The sequence below is a fragment of the Mustela nigripes genome, unplaced genomic scaffold (assembly GCF_022355385.1).
Source record: "Mustela nigripes isolate SB6536 unplaced genomic scaffold, MUSNIG.SB6536 HiC_scaffold_76, whole genome shotgun sequence".
Taxonomy (NCBI): domain Eukaryota; kingdom Metazoa; phylum Chordata; class Mammalia; order Carnivora; family Mustelidae; genus Mustela; species Mustela nigripes.
In genome coordinates this window covers 2791998-2812943 of record NW_026739491.1, presented here as the reverse complement: position 1 = coordinate 2812943, position 20946 = coordinate 2791998, and the positions used below count along the sequence as shown (strand labels likewise).

Below are 20946 nucleotides of genomic sequence, written 5' to 3'. Positions count from 1 at the left end.
ACCCTGGGATCATGACCCGAGCCGAAGGCAGATGCTTTAACCCACTGAGCCACCCAGGCGCCCCATAAATCTTTTTTTATAAACCCCCAAACTGAACTTACAATTACTATATGACCCAGCAATTGTGATCTTGTGCATTTATTCCTTAAAAATGGAAATTTCTGTCTTCAAAAGAATCTATACACAAATGTTCATAGCAGCTTCATTCATGATAGCCAAAAAGTGGAAACAGCCCAAATATCCTTCATATGTCCATATGGTAATACTATTTAAGATTAAAAGATTCACTGATAACGAGCAACAGTTGAGATAAATCTCCAAGGAATTATGTTGAATGGCAAAACCCAGCTCCAAACAATTATATACCATATGATTCCACTTGTGGAGTATGTTTAAAATGACAAAATTTTAGGGGTTCCTGGGTGGCTCAGTCATTAAGCGTCTGCCTTCGGCTCAGATCATGATCCCAGGGTCCTGGAATCGAGCCCCACATCAGGCTCCCTGCTCCGCGGGGAGCCTGCTTCTCCCTCTTCCACTCCCCCTGCTTGTGTTCCCTTTCTCACTCTCTCTCTTTCTGTCAAATAAATAAATAAAATCTTTTTAATAAAATAAAATGACAATTTTAGAAATGGAGAACAGATTAGTAGTTATCAGGGATTGGAATGGGATAAGGGAGATCCCTGTGGTTATAGAGGAGGCAATATGAGGGATGCTTGCAATGGAACTGTTTAAAATCTGACATGTGGTGTCAGATGTAGTAACATATATGTGATAAAATCGTAGAACTAAATACAGGCACAGACACAAATGAGAATGGCAAAGCTGGGCAGTCTGAACAGGATCAATGGATTGTATCAATGTCAGTATCCTGGTTGTGACACTATAATTTTACAAAGTGTTACTGTTAAGAGGAAACTGAGTACATGGGATCTCTGTATTATTTCCTATAACTCCATGTGACTACAGTTATCTCAATTAAAACTTCAAGTAAGGGTGCCTGGGTAGCTCAGCTGGTTGAGCAACTGCCTTCAGCTCAACATGATCCTGGCATCCCGGGTTCAAGTCCCGCGTCTGCCTCCCTGCTCCATGGGAGGTCTGCTTCTCCCTCTGACATTCTTCCCTCCCATGCTATCTCTCTCTCTCTCTCAAATAAATAAAAATCTTAAAACTTTAATTAAAAAAATAAATACAGATATGAATTATTTGGGGGAAATAGAGAAAAACTGTCAATATGGGGCTAAAAACAGAAGTTCTGGCAGAATCTGTCCTCTCCTGATCAAATAAATGTTAAACATTTTCTCTAGCTGAATAATTCTTAGAATTTTTTTTTTAAAGATAAGGGAAAGATTTTCATCTGTAAAATGCATTAAGAACTATTGAAGCTTTATTTATTGTAGTTTAATACCCAAGTGTGGTCCAAAGAACCATGTCCTTATCTTAAAGAAAATAGTCATCTTTGCATATATCATTTAAATATAGCATTGTTCTTGAACAGTGAAAATTACTGATTTTATATTGGAAAGTTGTAGTGTTTGGTACTGATGCAATCATTAAGCCTAAGATTATAAGTAATAATTTTCCACTTGAAGTGTGTAACCGGTCTTTATTTCTTTTGGCAGCTTCTGGGCTGGCTGGCTGAGAAACTCCCGACTCTTCGTTCCACCCCCACAGACCTTATCCTTTGTGTTCCTCATCTCTACTCGTGCCTAGAGGATCGCAATGGAGATGTGCGGAAGAAGGCCCAAGATGCCTTGCCATTCTTCATGATGCATCTGGGATATGAGAAAATGGCCAAGGCTACTGGGAAATTAAAGGTACTACTTCTTGTGGTTGCTGCTGTTAAAAGCCATTAGAAAAATATTGAATGTGAGTATATATATAGGCAAGAGATCATATTACCTCCTAGGAGTCTCACTTGAAATCCCAGTGAGAGCAAAAATATGTTGAACTCCCAAGAACTTGACTCTGCAGGGGCAAAAGTTGTGACCTTCTAGAATGGTAGTTAGTTTAGTATGACTTCATAATGGGTGTTACTTCTCTTGCACTGTGTGCTGCCTCCCTTACTTCATAGGTATTTCAAAACTAGGTGCTCAGTGATGTCCCAGCAGCTCTTTTAGTAAGCATAGTATGAGTGTATCATGTATGTGGCATCTCATTTCCCCTGTTGTGTTGTCTCCCTAGCCAACTTCTAAAGATCAGGTACTGGCTATGCTAGAGAAAGCCAAAGCTAACATGCCGGCCAAGCCTGCAGCATCTGCTAAAGGAACTTCCAAACCAATGGGAGGGTCTGCTCCAGCCAAATTCCAGCCAGCTTCAGGTAACTGTTTTGAGACGGTTAAGGGGGAAAAAAGTAGCCCAGGGGAACTCTGAAAAGAAACAGAGCCTTCATTTCTTATTGTATTTCCAAACAGCTGAGATCCTAGGCCCTCCCGCCATTTTCCCTCCCTCCTTCCTTACCCTTCTACCACAAACATATTTGTCAGGTTTTAAGCCAGGCATTGTGATGAAGGTATAAAGATGCTTAATTTGATTTCCACTTCCAAGAAGGAGTTTCGGAATAGCACATTGAAATACTCCAGAAAATGAGTGTTCCATCCTATTTTTAAGGTTTCCACACGTTTTCTGCTATTGGATATTATAGTTAGAGGGGGGAAACTGGGACCATCTAGTCTAATCCTTTTATTAAGAGACAAGGAAACCCAGAAGATGAAGTGACTGGCACAAGGACAGCCACTCAGTCTAAACCAGCATAGAATTCCTCTTCTTCATCCCAGATGAGTTGTCCTACTGCAGTGCCTGTTTGCTGATCCGTTCTAATATTTGCTCATCCTTTAGAGAAAAGTCTTGATTTCTTCACCCTAATATTGTAATTCCATCACGTATAAATAAAACTCCAGTCTATAACTACTATTTTGCTAGACCTACTGCTTAATAAATATTATTCTCCTTAGTGGGATACAAACTATTGATGCTATAGAGGTAGAAATTGTAGATGTTTAAGACTGTTGGTATCAAAGGATTTATTCGATTATAAGATCTGTAGGAATCCTGCTATATGGTAAATACTGAGCGTCAAAGATTGTAAACCGCCCCTGCCCAAGGAAGTATCAATCTAGGAAAAAGATTTAACTAATTTAATAATTTAATTTAATTACTTTAATTAATAATTTAATTAATTTAATAATTTAACTAATTTAAAACCTCAACTTAACTGTTGGCAAAGTAGATGTAGATTTATTGAGTTAATGTCTTAGGGTTATGCTTAAAAAGAAATTCAGGCAGGAAAAAAAAGATTAGGAAAAAAATCCAATTGAAAATACTTTCTCAATTGACATTTAAAACTAGGTTTTCACATCATTATGTATTTAACCTGATCAGAATAAAGTAATGTTAGTTAGAGTTTATATTTATAGTAGATGCCTTTTTTCCTCAAAGCACCTGTTGAAGATTCTGTTTCCAGTACTGTAGAAACCAAGCCTGATCCAAAAAAGGCCAAAGCTCTAGGAGTTTCTTCCAAAACAAAGGTATGTTAGCTCTGCATACTTAGATGCAAAATTGCTCTTAAGTGTGTTTTATACATCGGGTCACTCTATTAGGAGAGATCATATTGTGTTTGAAAGAGGTTTTGTTGGGGCGCCTGGGTGGCTCAGTGGGTTAAAGCCTCTGCCTTCGGCTCAGGTCATGATCCCAGGGTCCTGGGATCGAGCCCCGCATCGGGCTCTCTGCACAGCGGGGAGCCTGCTTCCTCCTCTCTCTCCACCTGCCTCTCTGCCTGCTTGTGATCTGTCAAATAAATAAATAAAATCTTTAAAAAAAAAAAAAAAAAGAAAGAGGTTTTGTTTATCTGAGAGAGAGAGAGGGCGTGAGTGAGAGCACGAGCAGGCAGGAGGGGCAGAGGCAAAGGGAGAAGCAGGCTGCCCACTGTGTAGGGAGCCCAATGTGGGGCTTGATTCCAGAACCCTGGAATTAGGATCTGAGCCAAAGGCAGACACTTAACCAGCTTAGCCACCCAGGTGTGCCCCTACTCCTTTTCTTTTCTTTCCTTTCTTTTTTTTTTTTTTTAAAGATTGATTTATTTGAGAGAGAAAGAGAAAGTGAGCCCAAGCCAAGGAAGTGGCAGAGGGAGAGAATCCTCAAGCAGACTCCCTGCTGAGTGCAGAGCCTGACGCAGGCCTCCGTCTCATGATCTGTGAGGTCATGACCTGAGTTGAAACCAAAAGTTGGCTGTTAACGGACTGAGCTACCCAGGCGGCCCCAGTACATTTATTATTATATGCTCATATACAGTGGGCACGCTGGCCATTTGTTTGAGGATTATTTGTTTCCTTCCCTATCCATGGTCCTTTAATTCAGTATTACTTTAAATAGATAATTATCTTCTAAACTGTCCAGTGAAAGCTGTTCTTTTCCTGTCCTCCCCACTGTCCTCATACCAAATTTAACAAGTGCTTATTTTAGTATTTGATCACAAGTGCTTTGAAGTATTTTTGACTCTGTTCTTAATGCTGTACTTTTTTCCCCAGTCTTTTGCAGTTTACAAAACAGTTTCACATAAATGATCTCACACTTGTTTTAACTGAATGACTTCAGTGTTTGAACTAGAAAGAAATTCTAGCCTACTAGAAATAACAGGCTCTTGCTGCATTTATATTAATAAGTAATAATGATCCCAGTTTTAAAATTCAAGTATTACTTTATTTATTTTAAGATTTTATTTATTTATTTGACAGAGATCACAAGTAGGCAGAGAGGCAGGCAGAGAGAGGAGGAAGCAGGCTCCCTCCTGAGCAGAGAGCCTGATGCAGGGCTCGATCCCAGGACCCTGGGATCATGACCTGAGCCAAACGCAGAGGTTTTAACCCACTCAGCCACCCAGGCACCCCTCAAGTATTACTTTAAATACATATTCTAAGTGTTCACTATTTTCTTTCCATCTGATACAAAGATTTAAAATCTCGGATTATTTTCACTTTAATAATTCTTTAAAATGTCTTGAGCAAGTTTCTCTAGAAACAGGTTCAGAGCATCTCCAGTTACAATGATGTGATAGAGATACATTTTATATGCAGAGAGGCAGAAAAGCTTTCTTGACTAAGACATGTAAATGCCATTCAAAATGTCAATAATATGGAAAGCTGTAAATGGTGTTGAAGATTTTAAGAAAGAAAGCTGTCCAGGGGCACCTGGGTGGCTCAGTCAGGTAAGTGTCTGCTTTGGGCTCAAGTCATGATCCCAGGGTCTTGGGATCAAGCCCCATGTTGGGCTCCCTGCTCAGTGGGAAGTCTGCTTCTCCCTCTCCCTCTGCCTGCTCCTCCCCATGCTTGTGCTCTCTCTCTCTCTCTGCCAAAGAGATAAATAAAATCTTTCTTTTTTTTAAAGCTGTCCAGTAAACAAAGAGTCTATGACCCAGACCAATGACATTATAATAGAGTTTTTCCACCTACATTACATGCCAATCCAAGGTAACCCACGGTTACTTGAGAACATATTAAAAACATTTCTGGGAACCCCTGGGTGGTTCAGTTAGTTGGGCATCCAACTATTGATTTCAGCTCAGGTTTTAGTCTTTGTTGTGAGACTAAGCCCTGTGTCATGCTCCGTGTTCAGAGCACACAGACTGCTTAAAGATTCTCTTCTCGGGGCGCCTGGGTGGCTCAGTGGGCTAAAGCCTCTGCCTTCGGTTTGGGTCATGATCCCAGGGTCCTGGGATGGAGTCCCGCATCGGGCTCTCTGCTCAGCCGGGAGCCTGCTTCCTCCCTTCTCTCTCTCTCTGCCTGCTTCTCTGCCAACTTGTGATCTGTTTGCCAAATAAATAAAGAAAATCTTTAAAAAAAAAAAAAAAAAAAAAAGATTCTCTTCTCCCTCTATCTCTCTACTCCCCCTCCACCCCAACACACACACACACACACACACACACACATCAGCTCATGCTCCCTCTCAAAAAAAAAATTTTTGGTGGGGCACCTAGGTGGCTCAGTCGGTTAAGCATTTGACTCTTGATCTCAGCTCAGACCTTAATCTCAGGGTCATTAGTTTAAGCCCCATTTTGGGCATAGAGTCACTTTAAAAAAAAGAAGAAACAAGCAAACAAACACATTTCTGGAAATGTGCAAAAGCATAGTATATGCAAGATTCTGTGGCTCACCTGTTTCTTTCCTGGGGAATATAATATTGATAGTGTCTGTTTTATAGAGAGCCCACTTACCAGGCAATAACATCATATTCCCAAGGACTAGTACCCTAGCTAACCAGCGTTCCCTGAACCTTTGCTGTAGAGTGCACAAGGAAAGAAAGTGCCCAGCAAAACCAGCTTAAAGGAGGATGAAGACAAATCTGGTCCTATTTTCATTGTTGTTCCAAATGGAAAAGAACAGAGAATGAAAGATGAAAAAGGATTAAAGGTAAGGAAAGGACATGAACTCTCAGGAATTTTTTGCTTTCTGTTTTGTTTTGTAATTATTGTTTTGTTTTGTAATCAAGAATGTCTGGAATTCATTTCATTATTGAAATACCTAATAATGAACTGAATCTTTGCTTATAAACTATAGCTTGTTTCTCTTAGGTTTATGGGAGCATTATTTCCTGCAAAAGGAACTATAGAATGGAGCTATTGCCTATTCTTCTTCCAAATGGAAACCAAAGTTGTTTTAATTTTTATAATCCTAAAATGGAAAATATTCATTGATTTTTATCAACTACACATTTGTAGTAGGCTACTTGTTTAATCCTTTTTGTACCTGATACCTCAAAAGACATATCTGGTGACTATCTAATTCAGTCATTTCTCTTTTTATATTATTTTGGTATTATTAGGCAGTTAAATTTTTTGTCAAAATACATTGTTTAAAAAAAAACCAAGCAGTATGAAAAGTGCAGAGTATAGTATAAGAGGCATGTCTCCCTCTAATCTCCCTCCACAGGGGAAGATATTATTACCAGTGTTTTTGTATATTACTCCAGAAGTATAACTATTTCATACTATACAGTCATAGGTGTATAAATATGTAGCGCTTTTTACACACAGGGGACGTGCTATACTCTTTGTTCTGTATTTTGCTTTTTTCTTTTAATGATGTTTGAAATATTTTAATAGTCAATACATGACTGCATGCATATATACATTCATTCTCTTTATTGGTAAATCACGTGTATGTACCTGTCTTTATCCCAACCCATAATAAAAACATTAGGTTGCTTCTCTTCTTTCACTATTATAAACTATTTTGCCATGAGCATCTTTGAATGTAGGTACTTGTGCACATATGTGAATGTATCTTTATTAAACTCCTACTAGAATGTATATACATATTTAATTTTTATAGATACTACAGATTTTCCCTTTATTAAAATTGTACCAGTAGTATCATTATGTTATACAATAATAGAGCATTGATTTTTCTAGTGAAAATTGCTGAATATTCTATTCCTAGAAGATGTTAAGAGTTAAGCTTCCAGAAGTATGACCGCTCGCTAATACATTTTGCATTCATATTTAATTACAAATTAATCTTGTCAAATTTTAAAATATCCTTACATTGATTTTTGCAGCAGCTTTAAATAGAATTCTCTACCTCATTTCAGTTGAACATCTTATAGTCCGCTTTCCCTGGTTTTTTTCAGGTGCTGAAGTGGAATTTTACTACTCCACGGGATGAATACATTGAGCAACTAAAGACCCAGATGTCTAGCTGTGTGGCTAAGTGGTTACAAGATGAGATGTTTCACTCAGACTTTCAGCATCATAATAAAGCCCTTGCTGTCATGGTTGATGTAGGTTTCCAGTAGATAAGTACACGTGTTTCTCAGATCCATGAAAATACTAAGCTTTGTGAAATAACCAGAAGTTAATGTGACTTGAGAAGGAACTAGAATATACCATATTCTTTGGCTTTAGAGCTGTTGTATTATTTGATAGAATAAATGACTGTCGTAATTTTAGGTCTTAAATAGAACCTTAAAAATCTACTCTTTTTCTTAGACTCCAGTAAAATCTAGAACTTAAATTTTTATACGGTCTTATTTGTCTTTTGTTTTAAGCACTTGGAGAGTGAAAAGGAGGGTGTTATTGGTTGCCTGGATCTTATCTTAAAGTGGCTTACCCTGCGGTTTTTTGACACCAATACAAGCGTCCTGATGAAAGCCCTAGAATATTTAAAATTGCTCTTCACCCTGCTAAGTGAGGAGGAGTATCATCTTACTGAGAATGAAGCATCTTCCTTCATCCCCTATCTCATCCTCAAGGTAATGTGTCATTCTCACTCTGGAAGACTGCCCAACTTCCCAGCTGACCTCCACTCCCATCCTTTATTCCCTCTTCCTTTTCCATCTATTCTGTGATGATACCTGCCCCTGTTCTCCCAAGATGTGGGATGCATAGGACGACACTTTGTCACTCAGGAACTGCCTCAATCATTATTTTCTTGTCGACTAGGTTGGAGAACCAAAGGATGTCATTCGCAAAGATGTCCGTGCCATCCTGAACCGGATGTGCCTTGTCTACCCAGCCAGCAAGATGTTCCCCTTCATCATGGAAGGAACCAAATCTAAAAACTCTAAGCAAAGAGCAGGTGAAGCAACAATTTAAACTGAGGCATGAGTCTGTGCAGCAGTGACCTCTAAAAGAAATAGTTTGTAGATGAACCAAGGACATTTCTTCACTGTCGGCATGGTTGATTCCAGCCTTCCAATTGGACTGTGAGAGTGATGAGTTGCACACTGGTGGAGCCAGTATTTGGTGATACAGGCACCACTCAGTACCACCCTGGTGACAAAATCAAGTGCACAGGGGCCATCTGACTCACAGGCATCCCTTTCTTCCAGGAGCACTTGCTGGAACAGTATTATTTGGTTGTATGTCTTATCAGAAGGCAGTAAACGAGGAAAAGTGCTAGGCAGAGCCAGAATAAGATCGTAGCTCTTCATGTACACCCAGCAAAATGTATCTAGTAAAGATAGGTCACTAAGCCGAATGTGTCTTGGGTCTCATTAATCTAACCTTTCTCCCCCATCAGAGTGCCTGGAAGAACTGGGGTGTCTGGTCGAGTCCTACGGCATGAACGTTTGCCAGCCAACCCCAGGGAAAGCCTTAAAGGAGATCGCGATTCACATAGGAGACCGTGACAACGCTGTGCGCAATGCTGCCCTCAATACCATCGTCACCGTGTACAACGTGCACGGGGATCAGGTGTTCAAGCTCATTGGAACTGTGAGTGACTTCTGAACATTTCAGCGTGTTGTGACTTGCATACCATTGCAACTCTAGCTCAGTTTTTACCACTTTGTATTATAAACCCAACCCATCCGTGTGTCCTAGAGTTCAGATGAACCCCTGAGGGTGTCTGATCGTTGTAGGACTTTTATGCTCTGTCTTACTGGAAACCACATTTTCTTCTCTGTACCTTCTATTCATACCATTTGCTTTAGAAACAAGAACTGTTTTTGAATCATATCCTGAGCTAGTCTGAGATTTAGATTCTGCCTAGAAATCTGCTCTATAATTTTCAGCATGTTTAGTTTTTAGTGAATAGGTACTCACATGTATAATGTAGATTCTGGTATCTGTCAGATGAGAAGAGCCATGAGCCAGACTCTGCAGACCCATCAGGTGCTGCTTCTGGTTGCTGACTTTGACCGGGTCACTTGTGGTTGCACCTCAGGCCGGCCTTCCCTCCAGTGACCTCCGAGTATTAAATATACTTAAACGGTTTTTACACATCTTTACCTGTATTATTAGTCTGTTTACATCCTCCCTACAGGTCAGTGAAGGAGATAAAGCAGATGGGAATTTTACAGATGATCAGCAGGGAAGCTTCTTTCCTTTCGCTCACGTAGTTAGTGCTGACAGAGCAAACATGAGGAAGCGTCATTTAATCTTTGACCTTTTCATTTGTAGTTACTAATAGTTTTTCCTTTCGTATCCTTGCCTTTTTTTTTAAAGATTTTATTTATTTATTTGACAGAGATCACAAATAGGCAGAGAGGCAGGCAGAGAGAGAGAGGAGGAAGCAGGCTCCCCACTGAGCAGAGAGCCTGATGTGGGGCTCGATCCCAGGACCCTGGGATCATGACCTGAGCCGAAGGCAGAGGCTTTAACCCACTGAGCCACCCAGGCACCCCGTATCCTTGCCTTCTTTCATAGTTTCTCTAACTATAAGGTTTTAACAATAGTTTATTTTAAATGTAGCTAGTGTTTTGAAAATAAACCTATCCCAACATAGTAGGTTCTGCTTGCTTCAGTATATGAATGGATATTGACTCTGGGCTTTCCAGTTAGGTTTTTAATTCTCCTCATATTGTTGTAGAGGAGCGTTCTAGTAAGTGTAATTTGGCTTCATTTTGCAGCTCTCTGAAAAGGATATGAGCATGCTCGAGGAGAGGATTAAGCGGTCAGCAAAGAGGCCTTCGGCTGCCCCAGTGAAACAGATGGAGGAGAAACCTCCGCGCACACAAAGCGTAAACTCCAACGCCAACATGCTGCGCAAGGGACCAGCCGAGGACATGTCCTCCAAACTCAAGTATGTAGATGGAGACAGTGGTCTGAGAACATCCAGTGGCCTTTACCTCGTGTGCTTAATGCTTATCCTGTAACATAATCTTGAGTTCCTGTAGCCATTACCATGCATGCCAGAGTGTCTGGAGAAATGTCTTGTAGCCAAATGTTTAATCCTTCAGTCTTCATTGTCTTTGTCTTTGTCTCAAAACCACTTCTAAATAGTCTTGTGCCTTCTTTCACTGCTTTTCCGTGGACAGAATTATGTATCGCACTTATAGGATGTAAGTACTGCCTGCTAATTTCTCATTAGCAGGGCTCTTATATCTTTCTAACTTCTGACTTGGATTCATCCCCTCTGGAGGGTTGATTGGTTTAGAGTTTATAACTCTAAACAGGTTAGAGGGTATCCATCAGTATCCCATGAACCAAGCCTTCCCCAGAAGTCCACTGGCTAGCAGAGGGGGCAACTCAATGTCATGTAGTGAAATTACTGGTTCACCTTTGTCCTTGTGTGATACCTGGCCATGCTCAGGTTCCTAGTCTTCAGATAAAGCTAATAAGTAAAATGCATGCAACCCAGAATTGGTATAGGGACTCGAAATACTACCTTCTGAGCAAGACAGCTCTATTTTGAGCTATGTCCAATATCTAATGTTAACCAGTTTAAATTTGGAAACTTTAAATATTTATTGTTTAGATGTAATGCCTGGCCCTGACCTGTCAAAACTGAGTGTTTCTATTCCTAAAAAGAGGTGACTGACCCTCAACATCTAAAATGTACCAAACTAGTGTTTGGAAGAATGCTTATGATTAGAAAAACCTAAAACACTGGTTAATTTGGCAGAAAAGAATCAGTCAGAGTAAATTTTTCTTAAATTTGCATCCAAGTAGAGAGCTTTGAGTCAGTATATTACATTGTTTTCTGCCCCATTTGGAATATCAGTACAAGGTTTGTTGGCATTGATGAACTAGAGAGAACACTTAACAATCTGGAAGGTAGTATAAATACAATCATAAATATTGTAAATACGATACTATAAATTTATTACCGTAAAATGATCTACTCTGAGAGTATTCAGGAACCGGAGTTGTTCCCCATTGAAGGCACCTGCTTAGGCTCGAGGACTTAAATCATTCAGGGGGGCTGAAACCAGAAGTTGAACATCTGTCTTGAAGCTTTGGGGCAGCTGGCAGTGTGACTCTTGTTCTTTGGTTCAGAAGTCTCTTTAGTTCAGGAGCCTTCTTTTGCTTCCCTTAGCCAAGCCCGAAGCATGAGTGGGCATCCTGAGGCAGCCCAGATGGTGCGCCGAGAATTCCAGCTGGATCTAGACGAGATTGAGAATGACAATGGTACAGTCCGATGTGAAATGCCAGAGCTTGTTCAGCACAAACTGGATGACATTTTTGAACCGGTCCTTATTCCTGAACCCAAGTAAGTTCATCTCTTTCAGTTAAGTGTCAGCATTGCACAATCATGAGGGTGCATACGTGGAAGGAGTTTTCTGTGCAGTCAGAACGTTTTAGAACTGATTATGTATGACTGGTGACAGATAGTTCTTGACTCAGACCTGGAGCTAGTGGAGAACTGCATAATTCCAGCTCACTTGGGATGTCTTGTACCAAAGATTGATTTTTTTTTTTCCCCTTTGCTCTGCTCTCTAGAATCCGGGCTGTTTCTCCACACTTTGATGACATGCACAGCAATACAGCATCCACAATCAATTTTATTATCTCCCAAGTAGCCAGTGGTGATATCAACACGAGCATCCAAGCTCTGACACAGGTAATGGGGGTATGACCCAGGACAGTAATCGCAGTGGCTGAGGCTGTACAAGTGGTAGCTGCGTACGGGTCATAGTTAAAGGAGGCAGGTTCAGCACTGCACTGATGAGAAAGTGCACAGGGACCACTCAGTGTCATCACTTGCCTCCCAGGAGGTGGCTTTCATAGATCCTTGCTTTTTACACTTGCATCCATTCACCAGAGGCTAGAGATACAGCACTGAGTCAGTAGGGATCAAATCTCATGGAACTTACTTAGGTTTTAGCAGATAGAGAAGAACAGGTAAACAAAATATCAGATCAGAGCAACTAATGTATAAATAGAACTCAAATGGGGTGATCAGAGAGAGGAGCCGAGTAGTTATTCTGTTGGTGGTCAGGGATGCAGGCAGAGGGACCAGCTAGAAAAAGGCTGTCAGGTAGGAGTGAGCTTGAAGATTCAAGGCCCACGTGCCCAGAGCAGAGTGGGCAAGGGGGAGAATGGTACAAAAGGAGATTTAAGAGGTAGACAGAGATCATGTTGTGTAGGCCTTTAAAGCCCGAGGGTAGGTTGTTTGGATTTTAAGTGTGTTGGAAAACCATTAGAGAATTTTGAGCAAAGAAGCTACATGTTTTGTTTTGTTTTACAAATCATTCTCTTCTGCTTCCCTTCCCTAAGAATCTAGTCCCCAAACCAGTAAGTTGGTGGAGTAAGGTAGGCATCCACCTTGTGGCAAGGTGGTGGGCGTGGGGAACCATCACAGCCCATTGCAAGGTTCTCAGAGCCCCAATGTTGTGAGGATGGTGTCATGGGGGGGGGGGGGGGGGGGGGCGGGGGCGGGGGGGAGGGGCCCAAGAGAAAGAAAAAGAGTGTGGGGCAGCCGGCCCCACGGGGGGGAGGGTAGGAGCCCCGGCAAGGGGAGAAGGATAGCCACGTGGGGTGGGGGGGGTGGGGCAGCTTGCAGGCAGCTCAGAATGGGGAATCCAGAGCTGAACCAGGAGAAGTAGGCATCTACGTGGGGAAGGACTGGGGGCAGAGATGGGAAGGGGATTGGTCAAAGATACATAAGGAAAATAGAAGCCACGTTTCTTTTTTTGTTTTGGGGTTGGTTGGTTTGTTTGTTTTTAAGATTTTATTTATTTATTTGAGAGAGAGAGAAACATAAGCAGGGGCAGAGTCAGAGGGATAGCGAGAAGCAGACTCACCACCAAGCAGGGAACCCAACTCAGGGATCGATTGCAGGCTCCCCGGATCATGACTTGGGCCAAAGGTAGACCTTTAACACACTGAGTCACCCAGGCACCCCTGAAGCCATGTTTCTTACTTTCAGAAAAGAGTGCTACAAATATGAAAGGAAAGCAAAATAGAATAAACTCTATTATTGGACCAGAATTAGATTAGATGTGTCAGTATGAACTCATGATTTTCAATACAGAGATGTAGAAATAGCAATATAAATGTATGTATATATGTGGTATAAATGTATGTTACAAATATACATGTATGTATATAATATGCATATATTTCCTAGTTCTTTTCATTGAGAGGACCTGAGAACAGCAGTACCCCAACAGCAACAAGCACCCCAAATCTCGGCTTCTAAGAGTCTCATGCTCTACCGACTGAGCTAGCCGGGCACATTAAATCTTAGCTTCTAAATACCATCTTCCACTAAAAGGGAATGAGGGCTCCTTGAAGAAGAGGTAGATTCTAGGGCTGAATTAGAAAAAGTACAAGAGGGCGCCTGGGTGGCTCAGTGGGTTAAGCCTCTGCCTTCAGCTCAGGTCATGATCTCATGATCCTGGGATTGGGCCCTGCATTAGAAGCCTGTTCCCCCCGCCGAACCCTGCCTGCCTCTCTGTCTACTTGTAATCTCTCTCTCTGTGTCAAATAAATAAAATCTTAAAAAAAAAAAAAAAAGAAAGAAAGAAAGAAAAAGAAATGTACAAAATAATCCTGGAATATTGTATTGTACCTGACAGTGAGGAGAGGTTCAAAGAATGATAGAGACATATCAGAAGGACCCAGTGGCCATCTGAAACAGACTCCTTCTGTTTGCACAGAGGATAGGTTTAGCATCAAAATCAATAATGATAGTAATGAGGTATAACCCAATGAATTGAATAAAATTTAACAAAATAGGTAACCCCAAGTTCAGGCACTTGTAAATTAAAAATATAAAGAGAAATGAGATATTTAGTTTCATAGTACCTCCCCACAAAATATAGAGGACTGAGATACAAAAAGTAACCAAGAAATACAAAATACTTGGAGTAATTTGACAGTACAGAAGCTTAGACAGCAGCTTGAAGTGTCACAGTGAACATCAGTAATAGGACAAGATGAAATCTTGTGTCACCTTGTAGGAGCCGGTGAGAATTCAGCGTCACTTTGCTGACATTCCTAATATCATCTAAGCTTGAAGAAACCTCAAACAAATGCAAACTGAGGGATGTCAAGGTCAAGAAGGTTACAAATGTCAAGGTCAAGAAGGTCAAGGAAAGACTGAGGATTGGTCTAGATTCTAGACTGGCCTTTAGCTATGAAGAACGTGATCAGGACAATTGGAGAGAGTGGAACGGGGCTGGAGGACTAGGTGTGATCGCGCTAATACTAATTTCCTGATTTTCAGTGTTGCCTCCTGAGTATGTAGGAGGATGTCCTTGTGACAAAGAAATCCACAGTGAAGTGTGAGATGGGCGTGGAGCACCAGACTGACAACTTACCCTCAGCTGATTCGGGGTTTTAGAAGTTCTTTTACAGTACATCCAACATTTCTATAATGTTTGAACTTAATTTTTACTGGGGAAAGTGTCTCTCTGGCCATTCTCACAAGACCATATCTATTAAGAAGCTCTTACTGAAATTCATATGAAAGATAGTATCGCCTGCACCAAGATTATCACAGTGGGGAGGAGGAAAAGCAGGTGGTTCCAGATCATCTTCAATAGGTAGCATCCATAAGACTTGGAGACAGTTGAGATGTGAAAAGTAAGGTAGGAAAAGAATCAAGAGGAACCCCTTGATCTTTGGCTTGAGCACCTGGGTGGAGGGATGGTGGTGCTGAGATGAGATAAGCTGGAGGAAGAACAGTCTGGAGAAGTTGGATGTTAAGAGCTATGTCTTTGCTGTGTTAAGCTTGAGCAGCCTGTTGGCTATCTCCCATCAAGACAGATGGTTATAAATGAAAGAATTTGGGAATCTCAGTGCAACATTTTTGCTTTTGTTTGACAAATAGTCTCCTATTAACAATTTCGACATTGGAGGGGATTCTAGGAAATAGTGACTTGAATACTTGCATTCCTGTTGCCTTCTCTGATCAACTTCAATCCAAACCCATCTGCCATTTCTGATCAGAGGAGCTGACGGGTCTGGTAGGTGGCATCTGAAGTCAGTACAAGTGTCAGGCTCCGTCTACTACAAGTGAAGCCTTTCCCGCATAGACACCTTCAGGAAAACCTGAAGTTCAGTAGTGCAGAGCCAGGGAGGAAGATCGCAACACCCAAAATCCTGGAAAGAGATCTCTCTTCATCCAGAGAGACCAGCAGATCCCCTAAAGAAAGGACAATGGTGATGTGTATGAGTGTTAATAGAAGGACCTGGTGTTCTCCCTGGCCCCCAGGGAACTACAGGTTGCTGAAAAAAAAAGGCTGAATTCACTGTCTGAGACTGGGAAGTCTCTAGCTTTTGTACCTCAGAGACAGAAGAGCAGAAGTGCTTGCCCTTGGTGTTGGGTCACGTGACTGATAGGTTGCCAGCTGGCATATCACTAATTTAGAAGAGCAGAAATTGCTCTGTCTCCCATTTCAGACTGCCACAATTGAGTATTTCCAAAAGGCAGACCCAAGAGTGAATCCTGCCTAGATAAAGAATAATAATGAACCATATCATAAGAGACGCAGTAACTGGAAAGAAGAATAAGACAAAATAATCAGAATGGGAATCTCTTAACACCGTGAAACTGCTGGAGGGGACAAGATGACCGCAGCGGAGGGGAGCAGGGTGTGGGAAGAGTTCTTAAAGAGGATTTATTATTACATAGAAAGATTTGGGCAAAAAAACATGGTTTTAGAATTTTAAAATTGAGTAGATGGTCTGAAGGGAGAGGATGGTAACTGCAGAAACCAAATTAATGGTCTGGATGACAAGGGTGACAACACCATTCAGTGGGGAAAGGATAGTCTTCTCAACAAATGATGCTGGGAAAATGGATATCGACACGCAAAAGAGTGAAGTTAGACTCTTAACGCTATATACAAAAACTAACTCAAAATGGATCAAAGACATTAATGTCATAGCTAAAGCTATAAACTCTTGGAATAAAATGTGTTGTGGGGGGGGTCTCCTTGTGTCAGTAGCAGCTCGAGAGCAGAATATGAGTCATGGCACACAGGTGTTTAAGATGTTTCTTCTCTTCTTTGACTGAATTTTAGTTGAAAGAAGTACAGCCAAAACTGCAACCACAGGGGGAGAAAAATCTCAAGGAAAACTATTACAAGCAACAGGAGTCTATTGGATCAGGCTCTAAAGCAAAGAATAGAGGGGCACCTGGGTGGCTTAGTGGGTTAAAGCCTCTGCCTTCGACTCAGGTCATGATCCCAGGGTCCTGGGATTGAGCCCTGCATGGGACTCTCTGCTCAGTGGGGAGCCTGCTTCCCTTCCTCTTTCTCTGCCTGCCTCTCTGCCTACTTGTGATCTCTGTCAAATAAATAAATAAAATCTTTTAAAAAAAGAAAAGAGTAGAGAGATTCAACCAGTTAGCATGAAAGTTGGAGGTAAAGTTCTTCTAGACTATGGAGGCACCAAAGTAGTTCTAGATGACAAGGATTGTTTTTTGTTTTTAAGTTTATTCATTTGAGAGAGAGAGCAAGCAGGGGGAGGGGCAGAGAGAGAGACTCTCAAGCAGACTCCCCACTGAGTGTGGAGCCCGACACAGAGCTCAGTTCCATGACCCTGAGATCATGACCTGAGCCAAAATCAAGAGTTGGAAGCTTAACTGACTGAGCCACCCAGGTGCCCCAAGGATTATTTCTTATTTAGAGATGGTGACATTCTCAGAAAGTATGTAGACTGAAATAAATCATTACTGAAATGGAATTGCATGAAGCTGCTCATTCCAGTGAAGCTGTGAAATCTTACTTTCATCAGGTGAATAAAATGATGTCTCTCCTTTAATAATAACCTAAAAAAAGAAAAAAAATTACCATATGGAAAGATCTTCATGATACTGGATTTGGCAGTGAATTCTTGCATAGGACACCAAAAGCAATGGCAACAAAAGAAAAAAATAATTAAATTGAATTTCTCAAAATATAAAAGTTTTATGCATTAAAGGTCACTATCAAAAGAGTAAAAAGATAACATTTCTCCAAAGAAGATCTACAGGTGGCCAGTAAGCACATGAAAAGTTGTTTCCATTCTTAGTCATTAAGGAAATGTAGATCAAAACCACAGTGAGATACCACTTCACACCCATTAGGATTTTTTTCTGAAAATGGGAAACAATAACTGTTGTTACAAGAAGGTGGAAAAACGGGGACTTGTGTGCATTGCTGGTGAGGACATAAAACAGTGCAGCCGCTGTGGAGAACAGCCTGGCGTTTCCTGTCACGGTTAAACATAGAATTACAATAAGATCCAACAATTTCACTCCTAGAAAGTGGGGACCCAAACAGATAGTTGGGCCCCGGTGTTCATAGCAGCATCATTCACAGCAGACAAAAGGTGGAAAACAACAGATGAATAAACAAAATGTGGTGTCTCGGTACAGTGCAGTATTATTCAGCCATAAAGATGAATTAAATTCTGATGTATGCAGTAAAATGGGTGAACCTTGGAAACATGCTGCGTACGATAACTCAGGCACGAACGGACAAATACTGTATGATTCCACATATATGAGGTATCTAGAAGAGGCAGATCCATGGAGGTAGAAAGTAGAGAGGTTACAGGACTAGGCGGGCAGGGGAAGGGGGACTTATTATTTAATGGGTATGGAATCAGTTTAGGATGACAACAAAGTTCTAGAAATAGTGATGGTTACGTAACACTGTGAAGGTACTTAATGCTATTGCAATATATACTTCAAAATGGTTAAAATGGTAAGTTTTATATGTATTTTTACTGTTACAAGAAAATTAAGATAAAAGTAAAACCCTCAGTAACAAAAATGTTGAAATAGGAATAAATCAAGTATTTTACAAAGAAAATTGAAAGACATTAGAGAATTTCCAAATAAATGAAAGTATACTATGTTCACAAGATTTGGGTTTATCAATTGCCAGTTCTCCTCAAATTAACCTATACAGTCAGAGCCATTCTAATAAAAATCTCAACAGTTTTCCTGTAGTCATGAAACAAATTCTTTTAAAATTTATATGGGAGATCAACGGGCTTGCAAATAGTAGTCAGTTTTTTTAAGACTTTAAAGATGAGAACACAGTGGAGATGGCTTATGTCCCCAGGCATCAGCTGTGACTACAGAGCCCCTGTAATTAATAGTGTAGTATTGGCCTGGACAAGCAGATCAACCATTGAGATGGAACCAAGAGGCCAGAAATAGACTCACATCTATAGGAAAGCGAACACAGAAAAGACCTTAAAAAATCACTTGGTAAAGCTACATTAATCAGTAAATGGTGCTAGGACTAATTTTCTGTAGGAACAACAGATTGCTATTTCCTACACCAAAGTATGTTTCAGATAGATTAAAGACGTAGGTGTGAATAGGAGTACATTTTTTACTTCACATGATGTGAGGATTTCTTTTTAAACTAGACACGGGTGCACCTGGGTGGCTCAGTCATTAAGCATCTGCCTTTATCGCAGGTCATGATCCTAGGGTCCTGGGATTGAGCCCCGCATCAGCTCCCTGCTCAGTGGGAAGCCTGCTTCTCCCTTTGCCAAGCCCCATGCTGTGTTCCCTCTCTCGTTGTGTCTCTCTCTGTCAAATGAATAAAATCTTTTAAAAAAATTAAAAACTACACACAAAACATAAAAGAAAAGGAAAAACCTTTTACTACATTAAAATTTCTAAGAACTTTGGTTATCACTAGATGCTCCTTTTTATAACAAAATGAAGAGACAAGCAGGGTGCCTGGCTGGCTGTCGGTGGAACATGGGACTCTTAATCTAAGGGTGGTGAGTTCAAGCCCTGTGTTGGCTATGACGTCTACTCTAAAAAAAAAAAAAAAGAAAAGACAAGTCACAGATTAAGACAGTTGGGACAGATGCAGTAGATGAAATATAAAGACGTGGAAATTAAATAATTCTTGCCAGTTTAGAGGTCAGAATAGTGGTTTTTAAAAAAGTAAACCCAGAAAGAATAGTAACCTCTGGTGGGAGGCAAGGTACGGGCTTGGAGGGGCAGGAAAAGAGCTTTTCGTGTCCTACAGATGTCCTATAGCTCATCATCAGAGGCAGATGTACAGATATACAGGCATAGAATTTCATTAAGTTGTATTCTTACGATTTGTATGTTGTATCATATTAAAGTCGAACCTTAATAAAAAAAAAATATATATATATATACATATATATATATATTAGTGGGCCACCTGGGTCAATCAGTTGGTTAAGTGTCTGACTCTGGATTTTTGGCTCAGGTCATGATCTCAGGGTCCTGGGATGGAGCCCCACATCAGATTCCCAGCTCAGTGGTAGTCTGCTGTCCCTCTCCCTCTGCCCACCCCCAACTGGGGTGATTTCTCTTTCTGAAATAAATAAATCTTTTTTAAAAAATTAGTTTAACAGTAAGCTAGATTTAATTAATATATATGTAGGGAGAATTTTACAGTCTCTTAAAATATCTATATTTTTTGTATCTTAACACCTGCTATAGTAAAAGATACACTTACCAAATTCTTTACTGGTAACCCAACAAATTTTTTAATAAATAATGTCACAAGAAATATTGACTACTTAGAAAAGAATGAGACACCCTCATGACCCATCAATCAAAAAAAAAAAAAAACTCTTTAACAATTCTGTTTATTTCTTGAGAGAGAAAGAGTAAGAGTGGGGGTAGGGAGCAGAGGGAGAGAATCCCAAGCAGGCTCCCTGCTGAGCGGAGAGCCCAACGCAGGGCTACATCTCACAATCCTGAGATCGTGGCCTTAGCCAAAATGAAGAGTCGGAAACAAGACTGAGCCATCCAGGCGCCCCACCCCAAAACTCTTAATAGTGAATAGGAAAGCAGTTCTCTCTAAAACTACTGAAACTACTGAACTCAAAAAAATATATTACCTGAAATGCATTTATTATTGAAGAAAGGCTAAAATAAAAGAACTTAATTTAAAAGTAGGAGATAAACTACAATTCTTGAGATGGATTTTTAAAATCATAAATCTAAATTTGTTTCCTGTGAAACAAAATTAATTCCTTACTAGCCTGATTAGAGACCAAAAATATAAGTGTCAGGAATGAGGAGGGAGCCAACCATAAATAAAGAAGAGACTGAAAAAAAAATTAGACATATAACCCTGTGGAAATTTTAAACAATTGATCTTTCCCTAAGGTTTTTTAAATAACCAGGAGATTTGGGGAGACCATTAAAAAGTCAGGAAACCGGGCGCCTGGGTGGCTCAGTGGGTTAAGCCTCTGCCTTCGGCTCAGGTCATGATGTCAAGGTCCTGGGATCCAGTCCCGCATTGGGCGCTCTGCTCAGCGGGGAGCCTGCTTCCTCCTCTCTCTCT

General features: G+C 40.6%; 1 protein-coding gene and 1 non-coding gene across 5 annotated transcripts in view; both read left to right on the top strand.

The window, feature by feature from the left end:
- The window catches only part of LOC132008254 (cytoskeleton-associated protein 5), a 106848-nt gene that overhangs the window by 76206 nt on the left and 9696 nt on the right, over window positions 1-20946 (top strand). For 3 of the 4 annotated variants that reach the window (XM_059386781.1, XM_059386783.1, XM_059386782.1), the window contains exons 25-36: window positions 1620-1814; window positions 2182-2317; window positions 3436-3524; window positions 6276-6401; window positions 7621-7770; window positions 8038-8241; window positions 8432-8567; window positions 9012-9205; window positions 10342-10514; window positions 10750-10773; window positions 11751-11924; window positions 12155-12275. In XM_059386781.1, the coding sequence (XP_059242764.1) occupies window positions 1620-1814; window positions 2182-2317; window positions 3436-3524; window positions 6276-6401; window positions 7621-7770; window positions 8038-8241; window positions 8432-8567; window positions 9012-9205; window positions 10342-10514; window positions 10750-10773; window positions 11751-11924; window positions 12155-12275 (1722 nt within the window). The remainder of the gene's footprint in view (window positions 1-1619; window positions 1815-2181; window positions 2318-3435; window positions 3525-6275; window positions 6402-7620; window positions 7771-8037; window positions 8242-8431; window positions 8568-9011; window positions 9206-10341; window positions 10515-10749; window positions 10774-11750; window positions 11925-12154; window positions 12276-20946) is intronic. The other variant, XM_059386784.1, reaches the window with a different exon arrangement.
- On the top strand, window positions 8694-8802 carry LOC132008282 (small nucleolar RNA SNORD67). Its single transcript, XR_009401585.1, has one exon. It is a non-coding gene; the product is annotated as a small nucleolar RNA SNORD67 (small nucleolar RNA).